Source organism: Hydra vulgaris, chromosome 03 (assembly GCF_038396675.1).
Source record: "Hydra vulgaris chromosome 03, alternate assembly HydraT2T_AEP".
Taxonomy (NCBI): Eukaryota; Metazoa; Cnidaria; class Hydrozoa; order Anthoathecata; family Hydridae; genus Hydra; species Hydra vulgaris.
The window spans coordinates 21,547,501-21,567,918 of NC_088922.1; the positions used below are offsets into that span (position 1 = coordinate 21,547,501).

The 20,418-nt window shown below is 26.5% G+C and overlaps 1 protein-coding gene across 1 annotated transcript in view; it reads right to left on the reverse strand.

Moving 5' to 3' along the window:
- Positions 1–20,194, reverse strand: part of LOC101239454 (leucine-rich repeat serine/threonine-protein kinase 1) — a 123,140-nt gene extending 102,946 nt beyond the window's left edge. The window contains exons 1-6 of the mRNA XM_065792626.1: positions 19,530–20,194; positions 18,620–18,660; positions 18,349–18,514; positions 13,166–13,204; positions 12,717–12,840; positions 5,165–5,463 (exon numbers count right to left, since the gene is read on the reverse strand). Coding sequence (XP_065648698.1) covers positions 5,165–5,463; positions 12,717–12,840; positions 13,166–13,204; positions 18,349–18,514; positions 18,620–18,660; positions 19,530–19,761 — 901 coding nt within the window. The 5' untranslated portion in view covers positions 19,762–20,194. The remainder of the gene's footprint in view (positions 1–5,164; positions 5,464–12,716; positions 12,841–13,165; positions 13,205–18,348; positions 18,515–18,619; positions 18,661–19,529) is intronic.
- Positions 20,195–20,418: the final 224 nt, after the last annotated feature.

Genomic DNA, 20,418 nt, shown 5'->3' on the forward strand with positions numbered 1-20,418 from the left:
ACCAGCATAAGCACAAACTGGCATAAGTGCACAAAAAGAATTTGCAAATATCAGCATAAGAGCGAACTAGCATAAGTGAGAATTGGCATGAATTGCGCTGGAAGAATTTGCAAAGATTAGCAAGTCCGATTTGCATAAGCGCAGATCTCTATGCCAATGTTTATAAATTCTCTTGACACACTTATGGCAGTTTTTGAAAATTTTTGGAGACACTTATGCCAGTTTTTGCAACTGCTTCACACTTATGCCAGGTGGTACTTATGCGAGTCACAATTATGCCAGTCCGCACTTATGAAATTTGCACTTTTTCAGTTGCCCCTGGTTTTTTGCCACACCTGCAAATAACTTGCCTAATCAAGGCCTTTTTAGCAAACTCATCATGTTTTATGTATTTAAATTATCTGCTTTTCCTGTATATTTAGCAATATAAGATAGGTCAAATCTAGGCTTTAGGTCAAATCAAGGCCACTAGAAATTTGCTGATGATTGTACTTGACATAAGTTTCATAATCTTTAATAATAATGAAATTTTTGAAAATAAAATTGTCATATAACTTTCTGCAGCACAAAATTTCAAAAGTTCAATCTTTCTGCAACAGGTTCTTTCACATTCTTTTGAGTTTCATAATGATTAGACTCTTTTGTGATTTGAAAGAACAAAGATCATGCTTTTTCAAACTTATGCAAGAAAACTATGAGAAAATTTGCACCTTTTTACGCGTTTATTTATTGAGAGGCTTGGGATCATCTTAATCCTGTTAACCAGTTTTCTAACAGTTTTATATCTTGAAAACCCTCCCTTTTTTCCACCACCAGATTTGCGTTTAATCAATTTTGTTTTGGAAAAAGATTGAATAACACGACTAACTATATATATATATATATATATATATATATATATATATATATATATATATATATATATATATATATATATATATATATATATATATATATATATATATATATATATATATATATATATATATATATATATATATATATATATATATATATATATATATATATATATATATGTATATATATATATATATATGTATATATATATATATATATATATATATATATATATATATATATATATATATATATATATAAGGGTGTTACTTATTTTTGAAGATTTGACCTTTTTTTTTTTTTTTCTATAATGATTTTTAGGGGTTGCTACAGTATTGTGCAAATGTACCCTAAAAATGCTTATGTTACGTATGATGTTATGCAACAAAAGTGGTTGGTGCTTAGCGTACAAACCTCTTTTAACTAGTAATTTTTTTACGTTTATGTGCAGAATTGTGTATGCTTAATTGTTCCTTTTGCAGGTTAGCGTAGTGTAACTACTGTACAATGATGGCATCATTAACCAGTGCAACGATAGCTACCAGAAAGAAAATGGAGATATGGCTTATTGGACAGATGTCCTCTTCTTTAGATAGTGTTACGCTTCCATCAAAAAGGGAAGTATTGACCCTTTTCTTCCATTACAAGCAGATTGCCAAGTAAAGCATTAGGGAAGCATTACATTCCACAGCAAATGATGTTTTTGAAGTTTGGTGAAAGGCCCGAATACCAGTGCAATTAAAGAAACGCGTTGTCGCTAAAATTGAAAACATTTAAAAGGAATGGGAAAAGTTGAAGAAAAATAAAGAGAATAAAGCTAAGGGTTCATATTATTTGAAACAAAAGGAAGACCAATGGAATGAAGGGTTAGAAGAACTATTCAATATTGCCCATGCCAACACATTGGAAATGATCACCATTCAGGAGGATAAGGACTTCCTATTACGCCAAACAGAGAAAATTCGGAGAGGCAAAATGGGTTTAGTTAACAAGAAATTGGCAAAGCAAGAAGAAGTATCAAGAAAAAGACAAAAAGAAATGAACCGAAAAAGGGACCGAGAGGAGATAGCAAGAAAATCTTGAGAAGAAACAGCTGTTCTTTCATCAACATCTGAAGATGAAGATAACCCTAAAGAAGATAGCATAACTCAAGAAGATGCCTTGCCTGGTAACCAAGATGACCATGAGCCATCAACTTCAGGTACACTGGCTCCAAAGCGTTCTAGACGTGGCAGGAAAAATATACTGAATGAGAAGTTGGGGGCTAATTTAGATGTGGCTAAATTGAGTGACAAAAAGAGAGTGACAAAAATTGAGTGACAAAAAGAGAGGAGAAGGGAATAAGGGATATTTGCCTTTTCACGGTTCGACTGTACATTACAGCCTGGTACAGATCTCCTGAAGCAACCTCAGCTCCTAGACTTGATCTGCAGCTCTTGAAAGACTTGGATGCCTACAAGACCCAGCATCCTGAGATCTCAAAAATTGTTGTGAAGAAGTTACAAGGGCATCTTTGGTACCTATCAGAGGAACTTGTTGCTTTAGCTTTTTTTGATGATGAGGTTCGCCCTGAGACAAAGGTCAAGATGATTAAAGCATTGAACAATGTTTCAGATCAGATACTTATGAAACGGGCTACTGTGGACTGCTCAGTTATCCAAGAAAAGAAACTGGAGGACTTTGTCACACTTAATACACGAAGATTTTTCAGCATCACATGACTTCCATCACACTTTCTTCAAAACAGTGTGAGCAAATGGGAACATGATGATGAGTTCAAGACTGTAAAGTCCACTGTTCGAAGCATGAAGGTTGTCAACGACATTGCAGAACGTGGCGTAGCACTAATGGACGAATATAATAGACTAAATACAAATAACAAAGAGCAAAACCAGTTCCTGTTGTTGGTAGTTCAAAAATATAGACAGAAATATCCTGACAGAAAAAAGACAACTCTCATAAGCGATTAATCTTAGTACAGTAACTATTGTCTTAAATAAACCTACAACCAAAGTAAAAAAGCATGTTTATTGCTGACTTTTAATAAATAAGTAGAAATGCAATTACATAATATGGATGTTTTTAATGCATGTAATAAGTAAATTAATGTGTACCAAGTAAAAAAAGAGTCATTATCACCAGTCTCCGTCAGTTTTATGATTTTTTCCTATGTTAATGACTAAGAGCGCATAGTAAAATATGCCTTAAATTTCAATGACTGGTAGCGCCCAGTAAAAAAATTTTTTTCCCCTTGAAATTTTTACACATTTATTTTCTCACCAAAATGAACCATTTCGGTGTGTGGCCCACTGAAAAACAACAGAAAAAAATTTTAACCCCAAATAAGAAACACCCTAATATATATATATATATATATATATATATATATATATATATATATATATATATATATATATATATATATATATATATATATACAACCCTTAGAATTAGGAAAAATGAGGTCGGCAATAATTTGCCGACCTTATTTATATATATATATATATATATATATATATATATATATATATATATATATATATATATATATAATATATATATATATATATATATATATAAATATATAAATATATATATATATATTATATATATATAAATATATATATATATATATATATATATATATATATATATATATATAAAATATATATATATAAATTAGTAAAAAACACTTATCTAACTTTTATCTTCGACTTGAAGTTTCACCATTGCTGGATCATCAGAAAGAGTTCCTCTACTCTTCCTGATGATCCAGCAATAGTGAAACTTCAAGTCAAAGATAAAAGTTAGATAAGTGTTTTTTACTAATTTATTATTGCTCTGTTCTTTAAGAACATTGAGCACTCTATTTGTAAAATACACTAACATAATTTACATAATATATATATATATAATATATATATATATATATATATATATATATATATATATATATATATATATATATATATATATATATATATATATATATATATATATATATATATATATGTAATATATATAACCTACAACCAAAGATTTTTTTTTTCAAAGATTTAAATGACTCAAATAAGTATTAATAAAGTTGTAAAAGTAAAACAATTTTTTAAAGTTGCTTTTGGTCTTACAGAAAGACTGTTTTCGATTTAATAACTTTCATAAATGTTACGAAAAATTACTTAGGAAGAGTGCCACCAGTTTTTTAAAATTTTTTTTGTTGATTATTTTTAATGAATGAGTTCAATACTTTTGCAATTCTTTTGTTACGTAACTCTAACTCTTAATAATAGGGATAATAAAATCCACAATAATAATTGCTCGATAAAGTAAGTGATGTAATGTAAATTAAATATATAGTATCAAAAAAACAAGTTTATTTTCCTTAGCCGGTCAGCTCTGATAAACTTTTATATATTTTTTTAATTGGCATAGAATTCTCAACATCTTGTGAAGTTTCTAATACAAACCACTTTACTGATTCACAGAAATCAGACCTAAAAGTTGAAGCAATTTTTTTACCTTTTTACCTTTCCGTGTAAAATAAGTTTAAGTGGCACTTTCAGCAATAAGTTTGCCCTTTTTTTGGTTAGACTCAAAACTTTTCAGCTTATTTATTTCTTTAGACTAACAGCTTTCATACAAAATAGTTAAAAGTTTAATTTACAGTTTAAATAGACAAAGATTTGATGGAGTTGTTGCGAGTGTAACGTATTTTAAAAATGGAATTGCCCATATATATATATTTATATATATTTATATTTATATTTATATTCATATTTATATATATATATATATATATATATATATATATATAAATATATATATATATATATATATATATATGTATATATATATATATATATATATATATATATATATATATATATATATATATATACACATATATAAATGCTGCATTAAACGGGCACTGATGATGTCATACTAAATGAGGTAGCTGCGAGGGCTTCAGTACATACATTGACTGTCTTACAGCATGCTGCGGGTATGAATGCTGTTACATCAACTGAGGGTTTGGCAGAGAGAGAGAGAAGCCTTATTTTAAAGTGTTGTGAATACACATACAAATCTATACTGAATACACATACAAATCTATACACATACTATATCTACACTGAAAATTTTTTTGTTTAGTAATATATAAGTCTAATACCTTTGGAACAGTTTAATTTATGAAGTAATTCAAATATCAAAATGCTGAAATGAACTAACTTTTTTAACCAGAATATTTAGCAATAGAAAAAAAGATTTGTTGAGAAAGAGGGGAAAGTGAGAGACATAAACCTACCTGAGTTATTTAGAAGAACTTTTTGTAGCCCATGTTCCACATATCTTAAGGTCAATAAATACTCTACAATTGACTCTTTTCCATGAATTATTGCTGCATGCAGTGGATAAATTTGCTCTTTTTTACAAGGAAGATTGAGAAGTTCAGGAAATGTTTGTGCAAGGAGAATCACAACATCAAGATGACCGTTACAACATGCAATATATAAAGCTGTTTCCCCAGTCCCTGAATTCGGTCGCACATCAGCTTGATTATCTAAAAGTAGCTTAACAATAGCTTTGTTACCATGGAAACAAGCACTATAAAAAATTAAAAATTCAATTATTGTATAAGCATGCATTGACTTTAAAGTAATATAGTAAAAAAAAATAAGTAATAACAATAGAAATAAATACATATTTACAAATTATTTATAAATGTTTAATTTTATTTTTAAATTTATTAAAACTTGATATTAACTTAATTCTTTTCAAGAATTAACCATAATAGGCACTGATTAGTAAACTTTTTTAGATTTTTTTGTTTTTTTAACTTAATTGAAGTTTTAAAAAATACAATGGAACTTATGTAAAACTTTTACATATATATAGTGACTTACAGTTAAATTCATGTAAACTATTTACTAATGACATTTAAATTTATTTCAAAATGAAAAAAAATTATATTGAAGTTATATTTGAATTGTGCATTTTTATTATTTTTCTTTTCGTATTTAAGCAAAAAATTAAACTTCAGTTTTAAATGTTTTTCTTTTTAAATTTTTTCTTTGTAAATAAGCTGAATGATCTGAAAACTTTTTCCTGAAAATATGTGGAAAATATTTTTAAGAAATATCCGGAAAGATCCAGAAATATAACTGCATTTTGTGTCACTAAGAATATCTCATGTGTTTGAAAAGAAATTCAAAATATTTAGTAATAAATATTTAATAATAAAATATAAGTTGTACACGCATGCAGATAATAATGCTTAATCAAAGTGTAGAACAATTGATGAATGATACCTTTACTTTTTTAATTATTTTATGATAAAGTTATATAAAAAAAAAAATTTAAACTTGCATTTCTAGAAAACTATTTGGATATCCGTAAAAAATTAAACTTTAAAGAAATATATGGAATTCTAGAAATATCAAGAAAAAGATAATCCCTGTAAGTGTATCTTAGTAAAGTGAAATATTACACATTTCAAATATTTCTTTCCAATTTTGATTATCTTCCATAATAAAACATTTATTGGAAAAAAATGTAAAAACTCTGATATTTGTAATTTTATACAAGTACGATTTGTAGTTTTTTACATTTGTTTATGAATAAATAATAACTGTCTAAAGTGTCAATGTTTAATTCACACTGTATAAAAACTTTTGTAAATATAAAAAGTTTTATAATGCATAATGATTTTATAATTTATAAAAAAGCAATGGCTCATAGAATAAAAATTATGGCTCACAGAATAAAAACCAATTGCTCATAGAATATTTGTAGAAGTAAAAAAATAAAAAATAAAACTATTTAAAATAATCAAGCAAAGTAGTACAGTATTTTTATGTATATTTACAAAAAAAACGCAATAAAAAAAAATTAATTTTAATTAAATTTAATTGTCAAAACAAAATATTTTCATAAAGTTCTTTATAATTCTTCAAAAAATATTTATTAGATAACATTAATATGTTAATGGCAACGACAAAATAAACGTTTTATTTAAGTTCAAAATAAAGTAGTTAAAATAACAATAAAAAAATAATGTTTAATTTAAATTCTAAACAGAATAATTAAAATAAATTAGGCAAAACATATTTCTTTTTTTTTTAAATTTTAAACAAATTAATTTAAAAAACACATCACTAAAATGAATGTTTAATTTAATTAAACAAAACATTCTTTTTAATGTGTTTTTTGAATGAATTTTTTTTTATTATAATTACTCTCGAGTCCTTAATACAAGGAAAGGGTGGGGGAAATAAGAGTTACAATATATAGGGCCATGTTACAATATAAGTACTTTTTATAAAAAATTTCAATTTATAAATCCAAACTAATATTTTTTACGAAACACACATAAAACTATTTATTTCTAGCATGGCTTAAGGTAAATGCGCATTTTGTTAATATAAGTTTTATACTTTGGTGAGAAATATTCCGAAAGCTCATTTTTAACATATCGGAATTTACTAGGTCAACAATTTTTGAAGCTTGTTTACACTGAAAGTTTTTAATTTTTTCGGTGACTGTAATAATTATTTTTTTATTTTTTAGGCCAATTGTCACTAAATTTCTTTTTTTAGATTTGAGATATAAATTTTGTTGAGAGAGAGAGAGATGTGTTAGTAAATATTTTTGAAGTTATTGTATTTTTCAAATGAAAAATTCTGCTTTATTATAATTTCTTATTCTAATCATTATCAACCTCTACATCTATACTAAATTTTTTATTAAATTGATCAATATTTATCTCATCATCTGATGTGTCATCATCATTTTTGTTGTTGCTTATATTAATGTCAAATTTTTTTTTGTATAAAAGGTCAGTAAGTTCTTTTGGAAGAATATATTTTATTCTTAGATCTTGTAGTTAAATATAATGAACTTACAATTGGATCTGATGAGCCTGGGAACAAAAATATTTCAAAAGATTTACCTCTAGCATAGAATCGAGGGAAACAAGTTTAAAAAAATATCTAATTTACTATATTACACTGAATTGAAATTTTGTGTTATGTTTCAAATTTTATATAACTATCTTTTAGTTTTCAAAAAATTTTGAACATGCAAAGTATTCACTCCCAACAAAATGAAGGGGTTGTAAATTTTACATGGTTACAACATTCAAACACTTAAAGATTATTAAATGAAAATTAAAACTTGTTGATTAGAATATAGTAGAAGATAGTAAATTAAAATATTTAATTAATAAACTGCCCTCTCATATGTGCTAGCAAGGTAAACCTGTTGAAGTATTTTTGTTCCCAGTCACTTTTTTTGTTTTGCAAAATATTCTTATTTGACATAAGCATAAACATACTTAAATTTGGAGATTTGACAATGTCTGATGTTGCCATATCTAAAACTTTCTGCATCCACCGCTGATTACAGATGCAGAAAAGATATTTTACGAAGACCTTACATCAATAAAAAATAATTATTTCGAAAAAGTAACAAATAGGTGCTGCTACATCTTTCACTAAAGTTTTCTAAAGTAAACTTAGTATCAATAAATGGTGAGACCACAATTTAAACAATTGTATATCACTTTTCCGGCTCCACTAAAATTAAAATACTATATTATTTTCAAATATTTTTTCATATTTTGGCCCTGCTTTCACAACTACATTCAATTTTTCATAAAAAAAACTTTGACTGTCTAAAAATAGTGTCATACACCTTTCTGTTAATGCATATATGTCTGAGAAAAAATTTAAAATAACTATATATATTGGTCAAAACATCACCAATAAAAATTCCCTTGAATTACATTTATGACCGAAAATTTCAACTTTGTACCTAAATATCTCATTAATGATACTTTTTAAAACTTTTGATACTTTAACATATTAATATTGGGTGTGTTAGCTTTTGAATCCACTATATAAAAAATCATTAAAAAAAAATTACTTTTGCACATCCTAGGTCCCACTGTGCACAGCTCAGTAGAACCACCTTTGTTTCTAAAGTTCTTATATTGCTGTTACTCTAAGCAACAAAAGGTTTATCACAATGGGGCTTTGGCATAAATTAGTTCCAGCTGTACTAGACTTTTATTCAATATCTTGCTGGTATTAAAAACATTTTTTAGAAGAAATTGAAATTTTTGCATTCCAAAAATTTAAACAATACTACACAACCAAGCATAGTCACAAAAACAGAAAACAATTAACAGCTTTTAAGAAATATTTAAAAAACAACTATAAAAACATATGCATTTGATGCCACCTAAAATGTATATTATTTTTACCATATTCACCTCCCTAAGGTCAAAGAAGCAAATATAGTTGGGAGAATACTCTTTTTTTTTTTTTTTGATTGCTGTTACAACCCTCTTTTAACCTTTAAAATCCAAAATACAGACAAACAAGGATTCCACTTGTTTGTCAGTATTTTGGATTTTTAAGGGCTGTAATGTGGTAATACCAGTGGAGTAAACTACTTATCTGATCATCTAAAAAGTACCTGATTATATAAAATCTGCATAAACTACAAGGTTTATATCAATTTTAATAGTGATAAAATTTTCTAATACGATTAAATATTTAAAAAAATTTTATTATCAAGAAAAAAAAGTTACGTGTCACAACCGATGTTGGGTACAAAAGTGCTGACAAGTACTTGACTCTTGGTTTATGATAGAGCAGTGTAAAACTGCAATCAATGCAATTATTAGATCGAAACTGCTTTATGAATGGTTTTAAAATGTTCTAATTGTACATGGACCAAACCATTTTCAATATATAAACCAAATATAAAACTCTTTCTACTACTTTTTGCTTACTTTCTTAATAATAACTAATAAAGCATTCAACAGAACTTTTTGTTTGCAAACTTTATGCTTTTAAGTCAATACTTTTAATATTTTTACACTTTTGAAATGTTTTTTTATACATTACATCTCTCTCTCTCTCTCTCTCTCTCTCTCTCTATATATATATATATATATATATATATATATATATATATATATATATATATATATATATATATATATATATATATATATATATATATATAAATATATATATATATATATATATATATATATGTGTATATTATATATATATATATATATATATATATACATATATATATATATATATATATATATATATACATATATATATATATATATATATGTATATATATAGATATATATATATATATATATATATATATATATATATATATATATATATATATATATATATATATATATATATATATATATATATATATATATATATATGTTTTAGGGATTTGGGTTGATTAAAAGCTAAAGGTAATGTCCTAATAGAAACACTCATTATGGCAGATGTTAACTGCACCCTCTAACTATTTAGTAGAAGGCTCCTAGTCAAAAAATTTAGGGATAAGCAGAAAATCTGTTGACCATAGTGACTGTACAGCTTTTTCTGTTATCTCCTGAGGGTACATCTATAAAGGGTCAACTGAGAGTAGGGCTTCCCAAACTCTTTGGTAGCTCTCCGAGAGTCAGTATTCATCAAAAGCTATAAAACATCAGAATATTAAAAGTGCCATTTTGTGCATGGAATGTGTCTCTGTTTGTGCACTGTTGAGGGCACATAAAAAACCTTTTGTTACAACTTAGAGTTAAATAGCAAGGATGAGGTAACTGCATAGTATACTACTTAGGGTGTCATACACTATCTTAGGGCGTCATACATTATATATGATTGCGTCAAGTTCTCCAACTATTAAATAAAATAACTAAACCACCAAAACATAATAATAAAAAAACTCATCACGCCCACCAATAAGTTTTTATCTATCCATTACAAATATTCATGGTCTTTAAAGTTCATCTGTTGAATCTTACATTTTACAAAATTCACCAGACATAATTGCTCTTAGTAAGACTAACTAAAACCTGGCTGTTTTATTTTGGGATATTAGAGTTAATGGCTATTGTCCAACTATTCAGGATTTATGGAGTTTTATGATTAATTTATGATTAATAATTACTCCACTGGTTACATACTTGGTTTGGGTATATACTTAAGTATCAACTCAAGTATTGTCTCAAGATTAGGTGTGAATCCTCCAACTACCCTTTATGTGCTTTTGCTTAGCACCTCTTCACTTTTTCTTTTTGTTCTTTATTATTCTTTTTATTTTTAAGATTGCATTCTTTTCAATGTTGTATTTGATCAATTTAACTGAACCATTTCTCTTTATCCTTCAGCCAATATTGATGTTATTGGAGACTTAATTGCTTATCATACTGAACTGCTTGGCTCTGGTACCACTGACTTTTCTAGCTCTAAGAGGTCAAAATTTTAGCATTTTTCAATCTTTTACTCAGTTAGTTAACTTTGTCTTCCAGATAACCCTAATCAAATTCCCTCACTCCTTGATTTGTGTTGCCACTTAACCTACCTTGTTCCCAGTTTCTGAATTAAATACAATCATTCCAAACTTAGCATTTGATAAGGTAGAATCACTTTATGATGCTTCCTAATTCCATACTCCTGATTCTATTCTCTAGCTATATAAATCTCTTATTAGCCCTTGTATGATATACTGTAATAATACTCTTGCTATGTTTGCACTGGTTCTTTGAAAGAAATTTCTTTTAAACAAAATTCAAAAACATTGTAAATGTTGTTGAACCTGCTCTAGCTTTAAGCTTGTGTCTCTCGATCTTACAACAATGTCACATCATTATAGGATTGCATCTGATTATCTTGTCGACAAATACTATCATGGTCTAAACGTACCATCATTTGTTCAATTAACCAAAACTCAATCGCATCTGACTCATCATTAAGCAAACTCGCATTCCTTACTGAAATTATTATTTTATTATCAAAAAACGTTTATTTGTCTAGTTTTTTTTCTTTGTATATTGGTAGTTAGGAAATCTCTCCTATGGTCATATTTTTCCGACACATACAATTTACAGTTTTTTAAGTCTTCTGTGAATTGCTTCTATGCTCTTTTATATAGTAAGTCCAGGAGTGGTCAGCTATAGCCCAGGTTTTACTTAAGTTTTCCTAGTTAACATTAACACAGTACATTTCTGCAGTGAAAGTGGTATTAGTAGGAAACAATATCCAATGTGCAATATTACATAAGTGCAATATTACATACAATGTGCAATATTACATACAATGTACATACATACGTGCAATATTACATACGTGCCATTGAACTACAAGCATTACTTTTTTTGGATGAAGGTCAGGTTTCAAAGTTGGTATTGGCTTTTGAGTAAGACTGAACCTTGGTTCTTTCTGGTATGATTAATATAGAATGCCCAGTTTTGATGTAACAATACTCTAGAGCTAACTCTTAGTATACTTTTTGGAATAAATCGTCTAAATGCTATTTTAGCTGATTCTGAGCTGAATTCGAACACCTTGTATTGAGTGGTTATAAAGTAAGGTTAGATGACTCAAAATAGTGGTAAGGCAACACCCAAGAGTATTCCCCAAGCAAAATGTAGTTTGCTATGAGTTGCTTGCATTTATTTTTTTTGTTTGGTCAAAACCCCACTCTAGAGGACTGTCTAGACTTGAGTTGAAATGTAAAATACCAAAGTGTATTCTACAAAATATTGAACTTTGTTCTACCTCCTTAAATTTAATTATAAAATAAGATTAAAATGCTCTCTCTACTTTATCCAATTGAAAGTAATTAAAGATGGTAGCAGTGGAAGATTTTACTTTGACCATTTCAAAGTTTTTTTTAGAACTATTATTGTATTAATATTAGTGTTAAAGCTATAATTTTAAAATACCTTTAACAACTGTTTTTTGGTATCAAGTGCTCTAAAATGTAATTTAATTCAAAACAAACAATCAAAACTTTCTTTCAACCTGTTAAGCAAGGTTTCATTTCCATCATAACTGTACTCTTTCACTGTTGTATAAGTTGATTTCATATTATCCAGAGCTCTTTTTGCGCCATCAAAGTCATTTATTTTAATAGATTCATAAAGTGCTGACATAAAAATAATATAAAAGTAAAAAAATAAAAAAATAATTTTTACCTTACAATACCTTATACCTTAAAAAACTTACAATACAACCTTATACCTTAAAAAACTTACAATACAACCTTATACCTTAAATAACTTACAATACAACCTTATACCTTTACAATTACAATTACAACTTTGCAGAAATTTAAAATTAATAATAAAATACTAACAATAAAAAGTATTAATCATACCTTTGCTAGGAAAGAAAATAGGTTGATAATGCTAAGTTAAACTTCAATAGTAACACTACTTGATTAATCAAAAATACCTAACATTTAAATTTACCTTTAGCTTTAGTAAGCTCATCTTCTTTTTCACGTAATTCTAGATAAAATTGATATATATATATATATATATATATATATATATATATATATATATATATATATATATATCCATTTATATATCAATTTATATATATATAATATATATATATATATTTATATATATAAATATATATATATATATATATATCTAAATTTTATATATACATAGGTGTGTGTATATATATATTTTAATTACAAAAGATTTAATTACAAAAAGTGCCTTATCTTACACTTTAACAAAATCAAAAATCCTAACCACCAATACTATATCTTGACTCAGCAAGGGAAGCAGCTTCTTGATTCCTCGTACAGTGAAAGAGATCTTGGGATTTGCATTTCACACAACCTCAAATGGGATACACTGTTGAAATAATATCATCAAAAGTTAACTCTGTCCTCGGTCAACTAAAGAAATCATTTATTTATAAAAATGCACAAGTTTGGAAGAGGCTCTACACATCGCTGGTCAGACCTCACCTTGAGTATGCTGCGCCTGTGTGGAATTATCTTTCTGCACACAACGCTGAAAAAAACCGTGCCACCAAAGCAATTCCATCTCTCAAAGCGTTATCCAGTGAAGCCAGATTAGCACACCTTCATCTTACCTCACTAAATGAGAGATGCAATCGAAGTGATTTAATCTAAATAGTAAATAGTATTTAGAGGCCTTTCAGTATTTTTCATCAGTAGTACTATTGCAAATGTTATTATCACAATTTTGATATATCTTGATTGATCCACTGCCTTTTCCATACATATATAATGTTTGCATGCATTTTTGGCAATCTTCTCTTTAGTATTTAATGATGGATAAAATTGTACAATTCACTACTTGAAATGCTATTAAATTTTAAATAAAGATTTATAAATAAAAAATAAAATATAAAAAACAAAATGTAAAAAGCAATATAATAAAAAATATTTAACTGTTGTAACTATAAGTTACCATTGTTATATTATTATAAAAGGAAATATTAATGTTTTTGTTTATGAGAATAGTTTTCAAAGGTCAACAACTTTTTATTTATTTTTTAGTTTGAGAAAAATAAAAATCTAAAAGAACGCTCCATAGTTTTGTTGTGTATTTTCTTGCAATCATATACATGATTGTTGAATCTATCTGTTGAATTGCCAGTTCTGCAACTAGAAACATGTCCATTTGTGCAGGTTTTTAAATTGTTTTTTTTCCAGTATAAGTAGATGGTCCATTACATAATAAACATTTTAGATAATAAATTTTTGCTATTACATGTAAAGTGACTTTCAATGTTCCAAATAGTCCAATTGGATGTCTCAAACTCATTTACTTCTTGTAAATACAACTGGCAGATTTTACATCAACTGTTTTAGCATTTGAAAAGCCCCATTATTTAGAGAGATCACATAGAGTGAAACTTTGAGCATGTCTCAGTAAGCCACCAAAAAAACGTTGAAAAAGAAAATAGCAACAATGTTGATGTTTTATGAAATGATACTATTAATGATAACCACATATCAGAGATTTTATCTTCAGTTAGCAGTCACAGCAGTTAGCAGCTTCAGAGTATTAGTAAGTAGTGCAATGACAGTGTGAGTCTGAAGAAGAAGTACGAGATGAAAGATTTATAGAGATCATTGTATAGTCATGAGGCTTCAAGCAACCACTATATGAGTTAGGAAATAGCAAAAAGCAAAGCAAAGAGTTAAACAGCAAGAAAGCAGTTAACTTATAAAACTGTAATCTGTATATGTCAGGAATACATAAAGATGTTGGCAATAGATTGCTTAAGCAGTGAGTATAATAGTACTTGTAGAAAAGAGAAAGAGATGCAACTAAAGTATAAACCTTTAAAAACACCTTTGTTAATTGTTTTGACTAATTTTACTATTTTAATTTTCAGGGCAGATAAAAGTCTTTAGCCATAGTAATAGCAACTTATCTAGATACTAATAGGTAATAGCAACTTATAATTATATATATATATATATATATATATATATATATATATATATATATATATATATATATATATATATATATATATATATATATATATATATATATATATATATATATATATAGAACCCTTAGATGTTGTCCGAAAATTTTTTCCATATTTTGTTGACAAAAAGTAAAAATTAAAATGCAAGACCGGAATTTTTTTTTTTAATAATGATAGACTGCCTGCCCCAACCAAACCCTCAGTTGATGAAGCAGTACTCCCTTGCGGGTCAGGCTATTTGTCAGTCGATGTAGCAGCACTCCCTTGCGAGTCAGGCTATTTGTCAGTCGATGTAGCAGCACTCCCTTGCGAGTCAGGCTATAAGATAGTCGATGTAGCAACACTCCGCGCATGATTTACAGTAATAAAAATAAAAATAAAAACATTTTATTAAAAAAAATAAAAATAAAAACATTTTATTAAAAAAATAAAAATAAAAACATTGTTTATATTGTTAAAAACATTAAGAATGTTTTAAAAACATTTAGAATGTTTTTAAAATCATTCCGGTCAATTAAATTTGGTTTTTTGTGGTTTTTTTATATAACAATTAATTTGTAATTAAATTAATGGTTTTGATTTTCGTCCAACACGGAAATGTTGGACGAAAGTCAAAAGTATTTAAAAGTGACGTATGTGTTGGCGTAAGAATCACTTTTTTCCTTCCGCTCTTCATAAAGCCAACAAACTATAGATCTATATGTATGTATATATATATATATATATATATATATATATATATATATATATATATATATATAATTATGCTTCTCCTAGATAAGTTGCTATTACCTATTAGTATCTAGATAAGTTGCTATTACTATGGCTAAAGACTTTTATCTGCCCTGAATAATATAATATATATATATATATATATATATATATATATATATATATATATATATATATATATATACATATATATATATGTATATATATATTATATATATATATATATGTATATATATATATATATATATATATATATATATATATATATATATATATATTATATTATATATATATATATATATAATATATATATTATCATTATTATTATAATATATATATATATATATATATATATATATATATATATATATATATATATATATATATATATATATATTATAATAATAATGATAATATATAAATACTAAACTTAAAAACAATATTTATAAATACAAACTAATCTAATTGAAATTGAAACTAAACTTAAATTATTTATATATTTACACATTTTTTTATTTATATATTTATTGTTATACATTATTTATACATTTATTATGCATATTTTTTTCTAAGTTAAGATATCGAAAAAAAATTTTTTAATTGCATTTCTAAATGATATATGGTTGTGTTTTCTCAGCTTACTACTTCCATTAAACCTAATATACAGTTATAATTGATGTTACCTGTATGTTGAATTATCAGTAATACTAAAAATAATTATAATATTAAATTAAGATTATAAATGAGGAAAAGTAACATTATTATAGTATTGTATAATATCAATATTATATTTTATATAGTTAGTTTTTATGTTATTTAGATAATATATGTAAACTAATAATTATCAGTCAAGAAACAAAAGTTATTTTGTTTCTTGTTTGTATATAATATTTTATAAAATTTTAAAATAGAGAGGATTTCTATAATAAACTCAGATAAAACAGATAAATCTGCATGCATGCATTAATTCTAACCCTCTAGTTGTATGAACTTTTATGTAAAAGAAACAAATTTATAATATACAATAAAATTTATAATAAACTTCTGTTCCATGCAAACTAATGGAAAAAATAGTTTGACAAGTCATAATCGATCATTTGGTAAATAGCAAACTGCTTTCCAAAACTCACCATGGTTTTATTTCAAAAAATCACAAATCTTTTAGAAAAAATGGATTATTTGACTCAAAGCAAATCAAAGAAAAAACCAGTCGACCAAATTTTTCTTAACTTTGCAAAGGTATTCAATAAAGTTTTGCACATAAGACTGCTGCAAAAGCTTGAAACATATGGTATAAACAGCAATCTTCTAAATTGGATAAAACCCTTCTTAACAAACCGCAAGCAGTATGTTATACTTGGAGAGTCAATATCTGACTGGATTGATGTAACTATCAGGGTTCCCCAAGGTTTTGTTTTAGGACCAATGCTCTTTGTCATATTTGTTAATGACCATAAAGACTTTGTTATGTAAAATAGGTGATCTTATTCAACAATATAAGCTTCTCAACAATTTAAACCTAATTGATTGGCACATAAAGCCTTGGAGCATAGCACCCAGAGCTCAACATCGAATCAGATTTCATTGCAAGATTGTCAGGAACTGCCAAGTCAGACATAAGTTTTTCAACAACCACTAGTCAATGACTGGAATGCATTGCCAGATAATGTCATTGAGGCAACATCAGTGCCTCATATTATGATTATCAAAAAAATTTAATTTTTAATTAGTCAATGTACCAACTAAACCTACATTTTTTTTTTAATGTAAATTCACCTCACCAAGGTAAGAAGGTCACTACAGATGAGGAGGCTACTTAATTGTGGTTACAACCCTCTCTCAACTCTATAAGTCTGAAACACAAACCTTGACAAACAAAGCCATTGCGTGAAAAAACAAGCTGAGTGCGGTTCTACCAGAGACATAGTGGGGATTGAAATTGGACCTCTTGCTTATAAAGCAACCACTCTATAACTACACCACTACCCCCATTTAATTAAATTAGTAAGTTTTCCTTTGGCTTTAACTTTTTAATGAGATGAAAAATATTTGACAATGCTAAACAAAGCATTTTATTAGTACAGCTTTGACAATGATAAACAAAGCAGTACTAATAAAATGTTTTTAAACAAGAAAAATAAAACCATAATTTAATTTTATTTAAATTATTTTTATAAAAACACTGAGCACAAGACAAACACATGGTTTTGAAATATCAAAAAATGTCTATTAACACACGGTTGTATTAAACATATAGCGTGTTGATAGAATTACATTAATGTAAAATAAACTATTTCAAATAATGAATTTAGTTTTTAGCTAAGTTAATTACAGTAAAATGTAAAATAAGTTATTTTAAATTATGAATTGAGTTTTAACTTCTATCAATGTATTTACATACCATAATATACAAACAGTATACACATACCATAAATAGCATGAAGACGATTTATACAATCTGTTGATCCGCAATCTGTAGCAACATCAATAGCACGCTTTCCCATACTGTTTTTTATGTCTATTTTAGCCCCATACTCCAGCAAAGTGATCATACAAGCAAGATTATTAGTTTTAGCAGCATAGTGAAGAGGTGTCTAAATATTAAAAAAAAAAAAAATCAAAGTGATTTATGTCTAAATTGTGTACTTTATGTTTTATTTAAAAACAAAAATCATTAGAAAAATGTTTAAATAACTCACAGAGCACTTGTCATCAATTCCTGAAACTGCATTTGGGTTAGCTATATAAAAAAAAATTAGCATTAAAAATAACAAAACATCTTGTTTTAGTGACAATGATATAGAAACTCGATGTTTTTTTTTGCTCTTAAAAGAAAAAGAAATGAAATAAACATCTTTTAAAGTTTTGGTGATAAGTTGTTTTTGATGTTTGAGCATTGTGCAATACTAATAGTTTTTTTGTACCTTTAGTTTACTTTAGAATACTTATTACTTTATAGTGTAATACAATTTTATATAACTTTTCTTTAATCTAGAAGAGTGTTTAAAGATTTTATAATGTTTTTAAAATCAAGTCTTCTCATACAAGCTGAATACTCTGTCTGAGCAATAAACATGACACAAATCTTTCAAATCTGTATGCTTTTCAGAAACTATTTTATAATTAACATTTTCAACAACCTCTAACTTTGTAATACTATCAAAACATTAAATATTAAAATAATATTAAATTAAATGAGGTAACATGATAAATGCTACCTTTTTTAAATGAAAAAAAATGTTTGGCTTTATAATACTTCTTGCATTAGCTGTGTACTCAGTATGAACAATAAATACTAAGATATTTGCTTATCTAAATTGTCTAAAACCACATGTATCTAAATATGCTTTTTTTGTTAGATATTGTCTTATTATCAAAACTTTAAACATTCTTCTATATTGTAAATTGAATATGGTAATATAATAAATGTTGCCTAATTCAAATAAAAACAATATTATTTAATATAAATTCACTTTAAAGTACAAATGACAGTAGGGTATATTACCTATAAACTTTATAATAAAGTTTAATACTCGTTTTCACTTTATTTCTTGATATACACTACCATTCTTAGTTTAAAATCTTAAAACTCTGGTTTTATCTACATACCGTTTTTTTCTAGCAATAACTTAACACAAGCAGCATTTCCACTGTTGTCAACAATATGATGCAGAACAGTTCTTCCTATGTCATCAGTCCAATGTAAAATACCCAAGCCTCTTTCATCAAGAAAAGAAATCACTGACATGACGTTGTTAGAATACGACTTTATAAAGTTAACATCTTCTGGTGTGAGTGACTTTTTTAAGTTAACATTTTCTGGTGTGAGTGACTGAATCATGACTTAGTAATACTAATTCATATAGTATATACTTTTAGCATTCACATTTGATCAGCATCTTTTAGTATGTACATGTGATTATAAGTCTCGGTTTTTTTTATCTTGTCTTTTGTTTTAATGAATTTATTAAATGTAATTGAGACAAATTTTTAATACGCATTTTTAAAATTCACAAGCAAACAGTCAAGTTGAATTTTTTTTGTAACTTGGGTTTTCCTTGAAAAGTATTTTTACTTTGCGTTTAATAACAACACCATATAATAAATATTGTAAAATAACTCCACGTGATTCGAGAAATTTTTACAAGGAAATCCCAAGTTAAAATATTGATTATAATGAGATATATTCACAACAGTGGAATAACTTGGGGGCGGCACCAACTATCCATAAAATAACATATGTTTTTTTCATTGGAACTCCCAATATGGCCGCCAAACTGTTTTAGTGACACTCATCATTACCCAAGCAGCCAGTATTGTTGGGCCAGCTGCATTTTGCGTTGTAAAAGCAAGCAAGTTGTAAAATTTTTAGGTCTACAAAGCATACTTCAATATAATTTTTTTAACTGAAAGTATATATTATTAAAAAAGTTCATAAAGTCTAATATTCTTTTCCTTAAAATACACCTTTTTAAAAAAAAATTTACCGATATCCTTC